Genomic DNA, 12,204 nt, shown 5'->3' with positions numbered 1-12,204 from the left:
GCAGAATATACAGGCAACAACTTCAGAATCTGATTAAATGTACTCATCTCCATATGCAGTATATCTAACAATTAAGACTTTTTTTACAAGCATGTTTCTAGAAGTATGAAGAATTAAACTCATGTTTCTGTTAAAGATTAAAAACGGGAAAGATCATCATTAGAAACTGGATGTGATGAACTATCCTTGCTGACTTACAGGTATCTTAGGACCTAACATACAGGACAAAACCACATCTTGAGTACACATTCAAATATGTTTGCTACAACAAAGTCACAGAATATAATTTGGATATGCTTTTTCTGGTTGTTGGTGTTCAGTTTTGTATTCTAAATTATGCAGTTAATAACTTCTGATTTTTATTTATTTTAATAAATCCACCAATAATTCTTGTTAAAGAAATGCAAGTTTTGGCAATTTACACCAAGTGAAAGTTAATACTATTCTCAGTGGAAAATTATCTTTGTTTTACTAGCAAAGCTCTCGATAAAAGTTAGACGAAGTATTTTAAGTTTGTGATTTATGGAATCAAAACAGGAATAGCTGAATCTTTGTTTCAATCTACCAAAAAAAATCTGACATACAGAAGTATTAGCTTTTTTCAATCACAAATACGCAACATTATCAGGATGACTTAGTTTCATGGGATTTTTAGAACAGATTTCACAGGGGTTTTTATCATACTGTTAGAGAATCATTACACTGGAACAGGGGAAGAGTGAGAATTTGTGACTGTACCTCAGCATATTTTTTTCCAGAGTAAGACGTTATGGTTCCTGAGGTGAGTTATTACGCCTTTGAGTTTATGCGCAAATCTGATGGATTATTCATTTTAGTTTAGATAGCTGCTACGTTGACAAACGGCCAAACCCTTCTGGACGGATCTTAGTATCTATTTGAAATGTGTCTCCCATTCAACCATTTGTACTGTGCAGTCTCAAACTGCATTTTGGTTTTGTAGAAATGAGGAAACTTATTTGTAAGAGGTATTTGAGATGTGCTCTGTGTCATACTGCAAGAACTTTGGATCAGACTGTGTATCACTGTGGAACTGTAAGCTGCATAACTGAAAAGCTTCACCTGCTCAGGTTCCTGGTTTCCTAGACTTTTCTTCATGTTTTTCAAGTTTTAAGGACACTTTTTTATTCTCTAATCAGATTGTGTATTCTTACATTACTGTAGTACTAATAATCTTATATTATATACAGACATCTGTATCTTCTTTATCTGCAAAAGAAACAAAGATGAGCATATTCCACAGGATTTAGGGAACCCATTCTTTAGATGTTTACACAATAACACAACTCCTGAGTTTACAGCCCTGGCATTACTCATTGACCCACAGGCTCTTGGTTGTTCAGATGAAGTATAACAACTTCAAGAGACATCCACACAGTAGGATTGCCAGTATCTTGGTAGGGTTTCCTTTTTCCTTGATTTGGAACAGAAACTTATCCTTCCATTTTCCCCAATTCTAAATGCATACTAGCCATCATGCTGTTCAGCATGCTGCAGATTGTTCTCTTTTGCTCCTTAAGGTTTCATGTAGAATTAAAATCATTTAACTGCTAATTGCATACACAGAAATAGAAATTGCAATCCAGCAAATGTTATGCTGTTCCCATGCTATGATCCTGGACCCTGTTTTAGTAACTAACAAGCTACTACATTTAGCATCAAACTTCCCCCAAAATCAATAGGTAGCATCGTGAAGCCAAATACCAAGTTCTGCAAATCATACCTCCTCACAGTTAAATCCTTTAAAAATATCTACATGTTTAACGATGGCTGTATTTTCCCGCAGCTTTAACCACAGACAACACGCTCAACAAGACCATGGGGGCTGGAGAAGCCTCCATAAAGTTGCAATTCCCTACATATACTAAATTTAGAAGATCTAAAACAATCTGAAGCAGTATCTAAGCTAGTAGAGTGAGCTTCCTTGTATAAGGGTAGGAAAAGCAGTTTTCCTGGATATTTTGCATGAAGAGATAAGAGGAATGGAGAACTGGAAGAGAAGGGAGGCTCAGATTGCTGAGGGACAAGACTGTTCTCCTCAGTGGCGGCCCTGTAGGATTTTCTCCATTTTCTGCAGTGCTCTGACTGAGAAGCAGCCTCCTGAGAGGCAGAACAGAGAGGGAGTGGAGCCTTATTACAACTGCAGTGAAAATTAATTGTCTGGCTCCCGACCCTATTGCACATAAATCCTCTTGCAGCTTTTCCTAGCGCAGTGGCTTAGGCTGACAACTTCCATCTCAGGACAAAGACTGATCAACCAGTACAGAGCATCTACAAGGAAACATACCTGCTGTCCACTCATCAGGTCAGGAAAGACAAGCTTATCTGCCTGGACTAGAGAGCAGAAATATTTCACAATTTTGTTCTGCGTTAAGATGTGAATACTTCAGAAAACACCAGCTATAAAATTCCAAAAATTCTCTAGTTGAAAGTGTTAGGATCAATGGTAAAGTATTTAGGAATTAATCAATAATCATCAATTCACGTTCATTTTCATTTTGCTATTTCCTGCATAAAGTTTTTGAACTCGACTTCCTGTCTTCTCATTTTTACTACCTAGTTATCTCCACAGGGTGGATACAAAAAGATTTCCATCAGCACATTTAATGAAAAACAGTTCTTTCAAGCAAGGCACAAAATTTAGATTTATTTATCTAATTTGATTAATCCCAATTTTTGTTTTACATTAAGTACAAAAACCAACTTGAATGTAGGTGTAAATACAATTTCTACAAAGTAGTTCAATGAGATTTAAAATCAGTTATGTATCCAGAACTGTAAAGCACAATTAAAAGCAGCCCAGGATATACAGATTGCTTACCATAACTGCTGAAAGAGCTCATAATGTATGAATATATCTAACAACCTCCAGTAATAAGTTACCACCTTTCTAATTTTTCATTTAAAACACATTTAGCGATTCTGTTTCTAACAAAGGAAGCATTAAAGAATGAGAAGTACAGATAAGTTTTACGCAAGCTATCTGAAGCCTAAATGAAACACGTACACAATCAAAAATTAAATAACAGAACAATGACTTAAATATTTTGGTTGAACATTTCTAAGAATGTAAATGCTAAGATAATACAGAAAAATAGCAACAGGTTCAAAGACTTATTTACTTCTCAAAGAACTTATGATGTACTGTAGCTGCCTGAAATATTTTAACAATTATAGAAAATCATATTTCCAAGTTTGGTACGTTCGTATTTTCTAGATGACATACATTTAAGACAACCATCCATGAACTTATTTACACATAGATGCTTCTTCATTTTAAAATCTGTATAAAAAAATTAGTTTTGGCACTACCCATAAGGCAATGGATAATATGTACCTATGATAGCAAATCATATAATGAAAGCATAGCCAGAAGAAAATCATATTCTTTATTATTTAAAGAAACTGTAAGACTTTAATCATAATTAAAGAGCAAATTAAAGAATCAGCACTTGCAAGTCACTAAAACATCCTATCCAAAATACTGAAGATTCTTTTTATATGCAACAGGAAATTGCTTTAATCTGTGAAACCACTGTGCCATGTCTTGTGTGAGAATCTGATATTTCTATGGTTATTAATTTATCAAACTAGCTTTATTATCAGAAAATAGCAAAAAGTTTAAGGAGAACATGACTTTACTTCTTAAGTAAGCAGGAAAAAATACTACTCTGAAGTCCAGTCTTTGTTAACAGTCTATAAAAAAAACCTCAACGGTAATTTTGCCACTCACTCCACTGAGTAGAGACCACAGTTTCAAACTTTTTTTATTATTGATATGAGTGGTTTTACCAACTTCCTTTTTGCATTTCCATCATCTTCAATCATAGTTGAAACCCTAAAATTCAATTTCTCAGTGTTGCCACATTTGCACTGCAAAGACTGCAAGCCCAGATTTCATAAACTGTGGATTTCATTTAAGTTTAAAAAATAATCTTTGCATTTATCTTAAAGTTATAAAAAGATTTTTTCAAAACTTAAGGCAAAAAAACAGTTTTATTGGTTATGTTTCTCTAAGTTTGAGCAGGTGTAAGAGGCTGTTTAAATATCAAAAAACTAACGCCATATACAGTATTACCAACAAAAATAAAGAATAAGGCAGCATGCACCCTTAAGACAAAAAGAAAATTTAATTTTACAAGATGTTTAAATAATCCAAAGGCAAAAAGTGTCTGTTTCCTCTAAGAGTATCTTCATAAAACATGGAAATTTTAGAGGACATCAAGTTACTAAAATATTCCGCTCAACGTTTATACAAATACATTACTACAATTATAAGTTTACATACAATCAACTGACATCTCAGTGTTAACTAATTACTTAAATTTACAAGACAAACATAAATAAAGCTGTTAAAACAGGCAAGTACAGTACTGATCTATCATTCAGCACAATGTATTTTGTGTTTCTTTCACCTTGAAAAGAATCAGATTAGAATTGTGCGAAGTCGTTCTCCAAACCTAGACATAAAATAAAAGAGAATTAAGTATATCTATGCAGGTTTTACACAGCATGGGCATATCCCAAATGCCCAAGTCCTGTTTTCAGGCATGTAATTTACCACTTAACAACCTTTACTCTGTTCTCAGAAGAGGCCACAGTCTTTAAGGTTATTTTTAATAATGACATCAGTTACAGCATCGAAAACAAACTGCACATTTTTCGTGTCTGTGGCACATGTGAAGTGAGTGTAGATTTCCTTCGTGTCTTTTCTCTTGTTCAGATCTTCAAACTGACACTGAATGTAAGCAGCTGCTTCCTCATAAGTGTTTGATCCTATAAGGAGAAAATTGCTCAGTAAGCAGGTATCGGAGAAAGAACAAGATGCATACTACACCTGTGAAAGAAGTGATTCTTTGGAAACAGTTAAACTAAACCTGAAGAGCAGTAATTCCACAGCCCTCGCTTTAAGATACCGTAAATAAGTCTTGAAGGAAACCTTTTGGACACATCTTTAAGAATAAAAACTAAGGACCCAATTCAACTCCAGCTGCAGGAAGCGTCCTTCCATTCACTTCAGTGGCAGAGGAAACAAGCATCACTGTTCCCTAGACTAGGATATGTTGTTTCCTTCATTCAAGTTACTCACTTTCAATTTTTATGTTTTTAAAAGGTCTGGGTTTTTCCCAAACTCAAAGACATTTGGTGTACATATTTCTCCTAAGCTTTTTACTTCCAACTTGCTGTTTTCTGCACAATGGAATAGTCTGAGGCTACAGTGAAAATGACACATAAGAAGGCCGAGACTTACTAAATCAAATCATCCCCTTTTGCTATGTATTTGCTGAATAAGCCACCTATTTCTAACACATATGTACACTCCCTGTTCAAATACACACTCCTGTCTCCTCAGGGATTCCTGCTAGTGAAAATAATTACACCTAAGTACAAAAATAGGAGGGCATCAGGACAAAAAAAATGGGCTAAATAAATTAGGCTGAAAAGAGTTGCAGCAGTAACATGTAAATGCTATCAGTGAATCAGCATTATTTTACCTGGTTAAAAAGACGAATCTGAGTTAGCACTATTTTATTTATGATCCAACAAAATGCTCCCCCCAAATTAAACTTTATTTCATTTTAGACATCTAAACTCCTCCTGATTTATGCATCAAAAATGAGGCAATTTAACACCTGTGCTTCCCTTCAATACCTGCATATTCAGGGTAGCAAATAGTGAGAGGACTCCTTTTGATTTTTTCTTCAAAAAGATCCTTCTTGTTCAGGAAGAGAATAATAGAAGTGTCTGTGAACCATTTATTGTTGCAGATACTGTCAAACAATTTCATGCTTTCATGCATCCGATTCTGTAATTGGAAAAAAAAAACACTTTGTATTTTATCAGATTTCAGCAGTAAAATCAGGATACATATTTTTGATTAGTTACAAACGAACCAGACAAGTTACAAAACTAAGTTTCCAGCATACAAAATCACATTTTACCAGAGGGAAATACAGAGAGGCCAAGACCACTACAATGAACACTTTCATGAGCAGGATTTAAGCAACAACTTCCCCCCCAGCCCCCTTTCCAGGCTTAAGCTGTTCAACAGTTTTGAAATTTTTGGTGTGTTTTGACATTTTGCAGTACAGATATTCTACAAGAGTTGCTCAGTTACCTGAATTTGTCCTATACTGACTAGATCTTCTGGAAATTGAAAACTAAATTCTGCACCTAGCAGAGATTCCAGCATAAAAAAATAAAAAAAATAATTCGATAGAACTAGAGAATCAAGTTAGCAGGTTTTTTCCCCCTCTCAGACTAATTTTTAACTCCGTGGAAAAATTATCCAACATGTAAGTAGTTTGGCCAAGCTCCAGTCATTTAAGCAGTAGGTGCTACCTATGACCTTCTTTGACTACATTTGACTTGAAATGTTTTTCATTTCTTTTTCCTCCCCAAAGTTGCAGAACACAAGGAAGAGCATAGAAGACTGTCAATGATTCACGCACAACAGAAGCATCACTTCAGACCACTCAGACAGTAAGAAGCATGCACTCTGTGCATACAGATATGGGAGGAGTCACACTTTGAAAGAGGAGAAAGGAGTGGAATAGGAAGGGAAGGGAGAAGGAAGAGCAAAATTTCTGCAACTAAGGAAAGAGATCAAAGAAAGACATTTAGAGAGAAACAAAAACTGAAGACTGAAGGAAGGAAAACAAAACGTGGTAAAGCAGAAACAGATAAGTCAAGTAATTTCTTTGAGATTAAAATGTGTATTATTGACAACCTATCCTCATTAATTTCTGCGTCATTTAAAATGCAAGTGTAGAAAAGAATGCTGGTCGTAGTATTCCTTCTAAGAATGAGGAAATACTTTGAAACTTGAAAGCATGAATTCTGTCTCCATTTCTGAGACCTTTTACACAAAACCCATACATTTTATAAAGCAGTAATACTCTAAAGGATGTAATTTCTAGCTTTCCTTTCGAACTTCTTTAGTTTCTATCCAACAACTATTCCCTTCTTCAACATTAAAGTACTTGCCATTTCCTCATCTTCAGCCAAGACCAAGTCATAATCACTTAATGCCACACAAAAAATAATTGCTGTAACACCCTCAAAACAATGAATCCACTTCTTCCGCTCTGATCTTTGGCCACCAACATCAAACATTCTGCAAAACAGAAGTGCAAAGCAGGGAATGAACTTTGGAATTTCTAGCTTTCTGAATGTTAACCAATAAAATCTGAAAGTATCAGCTGTATGATTCTGATCACAAAATTTTTAAAGTGGCATAAAAATCTCCAACATTTATTACTATTTAATGTCTCCGTATACAAAAATAATAAATAATAATAAAGCCTTAAAAGCCTTCCTATGCACCTTTTTACAAAGCATGACAGTGTGAAATGACAGCTAAACAAAACTGATGATTTACGATACTGTATTTTATTAGCAACGTTAATTGTAATCCATAAAAAATACACAGTTAGCTTTACTAAATGTAAACTAAATGAAAGTGTAATCCAACCTTTAATCCAAATGAATAAAAAGTCTAAAATAATAAGAGGTATTGATCAACAATGTAGGATTCTTTAAGAGCACAGCAGGTGTCCGTTTCAGTACTTGGAAACAGTGCAATACTAAGAACGATGGATACAAGTAACACTGACTTTACCATTGTTGTTTTAGTATTCTGAGTATAAATATATAAAATCTAATTTTCACTTTTTCAAATTTAATCTGGAATCTCTAAATCCTGCTGAGTTTCAGCTTCTTTCTCCTAAACCAAACTGAAACTTGATCTATTTTTCAACTGTCCATGTTTAAATGGGATTTTTTTAAGAGACATTAAAATTATTTTCAAAATTCTCTTGAGACAAAATAAGCATTACATAAAAAGAATGATCAATTTCCATCTAATAAATCCATTTTTTGGAAATGAATTAAAGTGGGAAAACTGAGCCATAAAGGTGAGTCTCGCTTCTTTTGAATTCTTCATTTAGCAGAAATAGAGCAACAGGAAAAGAACATATTCGGGACCTTAACAGCAGAGGATCAGTAAATTAGCACAATATAAATGGATTTGCTTTTCTCTGCTATCTAAATGCTTCAAATGGCCATTTGCTAACTATTATGGGTATTATGGGCTACAGGGACTTCCAAGTATTTTGCAAGCCAGGCAAATAGCATCCTGATAAAAATGAACTGTGAACCATGGCAGGGGGATGGGACCAAATACCAAAAGAAAACAAAAAAGCAAAGCAGACAAACAGTGGTATCCTGAAATTAAGTGATATACACATCGTAGCATCTTCTCAAAGAGAGAACTTGCAGACTTCTTCCACCTGTCTCTTTCCTATCACAGAAAGAGAAGTCTGTTTTCTCAACTTCTTGCCATGACTTACGGCTTCAAAACAATGCAAATATGTCACATATTACTTCCCTCGCTATGTTAGTCAATATTCTACCATACAAAAACTTAATTGTTCCTCCTACTTGCAAGCAAATGCAACCATTCCTTTTAAAAAAGAGGCCTGACTTTTGTCTTCAGGGGATTTCACATGCAATTTTAACTTTTTTTTCAAAGTCATAAAAAAAGAGCTTAGAATTCAATAGGTACAAAAATGCTCAAATGGGAGGAGGAAGAGAGAACAGAGGACAGACCAGTTCCCACATCTCCATTCTCTTTGCTGTGAAGTAGTAGAATGGTCAACTCCATCATGAAAGCCTTATTTGGGCAAAAATGTCACACAAAAAGAAATCTAGAGCAGAACAACAGATGTTAAGATGCCTAGCTACAATTCTTGTAAAGATATTCCAGCACGGGCTAAAATAATTCAGAACTATATTAGTAATAAGGCTATCACAGTGAGGGCTTTTGGTAGACAGTAGGGCATGTAGGGTTGAACAACAAAAACAAATCTCATTCTTTATAGGACAGAACAGAATACAAGACAGAAAAATTAACTTTCTGAACAAGAAAATTTTTACTTTTTGTGGACATCGGCTTCTAAGGAACATGAGAAATTATATGCATTATACTGATGCCAGTATCATAATATCAATCTGCATGAATCTCACCTAGTTCAACAAAATCTTCTGCCACTGCTCAGTGCAAAAATATTACTACTAAGATGGTAACTGAGAGATATAAAAAGACATAGCACAACTTCCCTTATTAATAAAAAACTGTAGTAAAAAGTATTCTCTCAAAGAACAGCAAAACTATGTGAAAAAAATAGGTCTGCACAAGAGGCATTGTATTTTGGCTTGTTCAGACTATGTTGCCAGTATGTAAGCTGGGAAGGGGCGGGGGGGGAAATGCAGAAGACAGAAAACTTCTAGAACACAAAAGTGTAATTTCCAGTTAGTATTCACAGATATTGATTTTAGCCAGAAATGTTTGCTTCAGTTCAGAATAGCCTCTCTGCCAGTGGTGTAATTCGCCAGCAATGCTTGTCTCTCTTCAGGGTTGTCTTTCTAACAGTGCACCTAACAAACTCCCAGTCCTATACACAAACCATCTTTTCACACTCGTCTTTGAAATACTTACATATACTAAAATATAGCGTTGGATGAAGTTTTGGCATCACAGTTTCACACTGAACATCTCAACAACAAGTAATAAAAACCTGATGGATTGTTTTATGTAATGAAGGTTCTTCTCCCTATGGTATCAGTACAGTGAAATACAGGCATACAGGAAAAAAAAAAACACTTGCCACACAAAATTCTTAAAAAAAAAAATATAAGGCTACAAGCAGCTTTCAGAAAAATTAGCCATTCTGAAGAGACTGGTCTTAAAGTTCATAAGCTTTCCATCCGCACTGTTAGAAGTCATGCTGAGGCCTATTATGTCACAGTCCCAAAAGACTGAAACACTCACAGAAGCTGCTTAATTTGCAAACAATTTTTAACAAGATTTGAAAGAATCACTTACACACTTCATCTTTCAATATAGGAGGTTGTGCACACAGGGTTGCGTGTAAGCCCATCCTTTAAGCACTTGCCTCAGGTGCTAAAATTCATAGTACCATCCATTGTTTGACTACTCAGAACCACCAAATTTTGGTTATGCAAGGTAAGTCAGACTCTACAATGGACTAAAAAGAAATACAAGCCAGTGCTGAAAGAACTGAAGTGTGTAACAGCTGAATCTACCCCCCTTACCTAAAGAATGAAGGTATATGAGAATGTGTTAATGACTTTCTCTTATTTAAAGAAAACAGACTTCTCCAATAAGATTACAAGGTGACTTCTTCCACACTAAGTCAAATTACTTCACTCAACTAAAAGTAAAGCAAAGACACGTCTCCAGTCATCACTCTAGTAGGCTACGTTACTGACCTATATTAAATGGGTAGCTTTCTGAATGGTTTGTCTGAAACTGCAAATTTAAGGACTTATGCAAGGTCCTTTCATTAATACAACATGTTTTTGAAAGCTAGTGTTGCCAGATTTGCTATGTTCTGCTACTTTCAGAATATTTAAGCAAAGAACTTGATTCCAGTACCCATTCCAAGTGTGATATGGGCCAAACGGACACCCGGTATTTGTTATGATTGCTTTCACTTCTTTTTTAAGGTTGTACAAGTTGTTTGTTCCAGTCTTCAGCCTTGCAAAAGACTCTGAATTTGACAAGTATTTTTTTGAGCCAGGGTGTGTGTTTACAAAAACATGATACATATCTGGAAAGTCTCACATATTACACACTTACTAAAACTGAGCTGTATTTTTTATTATCCCCCTTTCCTGTTTTTTAACCCTGGGCTGTAAGATTGGGGGAGGGAGGAAGGTAAATAAAAAAAAACCAAACCTACCCATTTAATGTTAGTGTACTACTCGACTACGTAAATCGCACTAGAAGGGATTCAATTACAGTGTTGCTTTCAGAAATCTTCAAGTGTTCTGAGTTGCTAGATTTTTACTTAAAAGAATCACAGTAAAAATAAGTAAAGAAGGAAACAAATTAGAAGAAAAACAAAGACCCTTGGCTTTCTGATCAAAAACTGTCAGAAACTTCGTAACTTCTAACGAGGTTTTCTACTTGTGTATACTATTGCGCAAGTGACAATGTTCATCTCCCATTTAATGTTCTGCAATGGTGTCATCTTAAAAACATTATAAAGATTACTCCTGTTAGAATTTAAAATGCAAAAAAGATTCCTTATCATTGTTCCTTACCTTCAGAGATATTTTTGAGGGGAAGTCTCTGGATATCACCCTATATAAATGCAAGTAAGCCACCTACTCCTACCTAGTTCTCAAATAATTAGTGACAGCTGTACCCACAGGAAGATATTTCGTACTTGTATACCTTAATAATGAATACTTTAAATTTTAGTTGTTACTTCTGTCAATTCTAATGCTAATGTTTATCGTTTTGTACTAAGACCCGGATTTCCATAAGAATTTGTTAAAATTTCAGAAGAACATTTCTACAAAATAAGGTGTTCTTTGAAGACAAAAATAGTAGATAGACTCAATCTCTGAAATAGTCCATAGAAACAGGATGAAGATGACTTGCTAATTGCATTTTAGATTGAATCAATAATCAAAGCTCTGCTAAGCGCTTTATAGAGAAAGCTGAAATGAGGCTCAACCTCAAAGAATCTAAACACATACAGCAAAACAGCAAAGAAAAGATCATGGAAAAAAAAAAATGAAGTACACAATATTGCACAGCTAGTCATGTTGATGTACCCTCACCTTGAAATAATCAAGCCTTTTATGCCTTTAGTTCATCTTAAAAGTTCTTTTCAATGTTATGTAAGAGTATACTTATCACAGAATCACAGATTGGTTCGGACTGGAAGGGACCTTATAGATCACCTAGTTCCATCCCCCCTGCGATGGGCAGGAACACCTTCCACAAGACCAGGTTGCTCAAAGCCCCATCCAGCCTGGCCTTGAATGCTTCCAGGGCTCCCACAAGTCCTTCCAATAACTCACTGGACTGTAATCATATGGTCTTCACAACAGTCCTAATCATCAGTACAGACTGGAACTATCTACCTGTGCACAAATTCAGTGGGAGTGCAGAATTTAATCCTATCTACAACAGCGAACTGAACAAGAAACATTAGAAAGTGAGTGAGAAAATGGATAGCTCCTCAGAATACTGAACACTTCTCTTCAGGCTTGGCTAAGAACTACTCTCCTTAGGTCTGCAACAGATTCATTCCCATTTACCAGCTATTATTTTATAAATCAATATGAATTTTGTATATTTCAACCCTG

The 12,204-nt window shown here is 35.1% G+C and overlaps 1 protein-coding gene across 1 annotated transcript in view; it reads right to left on the bottom strand.

Moving 5' to 3' along the window:
- Positions 1-3,123: 3,123 nt before the first annotated feature.
- Positions 3,124-12,204, bottom strand: part of GNAI1 (G protein subunit alpha i1) — a 39,439-nt gene continuing 30,358 nt past the window's right edge. The window contains exons 6-8 of the mRNA XM_075427966.1: positions 7,006-7,135; positions 5,671-5,824; positions 3,124-4,794 (exon numbers count right to left, since the gene is read on the bottom strand). Coding sequence (XP_075284081.1) covers positions 4,604-4,794; positions 5,671-5,824; positions 7,006-7,135 — 475 coding nt within the window. The 3' untranslated portion in view covers positions 3,124-4,603. The remainder of the gene's footprint in view (positions 4,795-5,670; positions 5,825-7,005; positions 7,136-12,204) is intronic.

Source organism: Opisthocomus hoazin, chromosome 8, assembly GCF_030867145.1.
Source record: "Opisthocomus hoazin isolate bOpiHoa1 chromosome 8, bOpiHoa1.hap1, whole genome shotgun sequence".
NCBI lineage: Eukaryota > Metazoa > Chordata > Aves > Opisthocomiformes > Opisthocomidae > Opisthocomus > Opisthocomus hoazin.
Note: the sequence above shows the minus strand (reverse complement) of the source record. Positions and strands in the feature narration are given on the sequence as shown.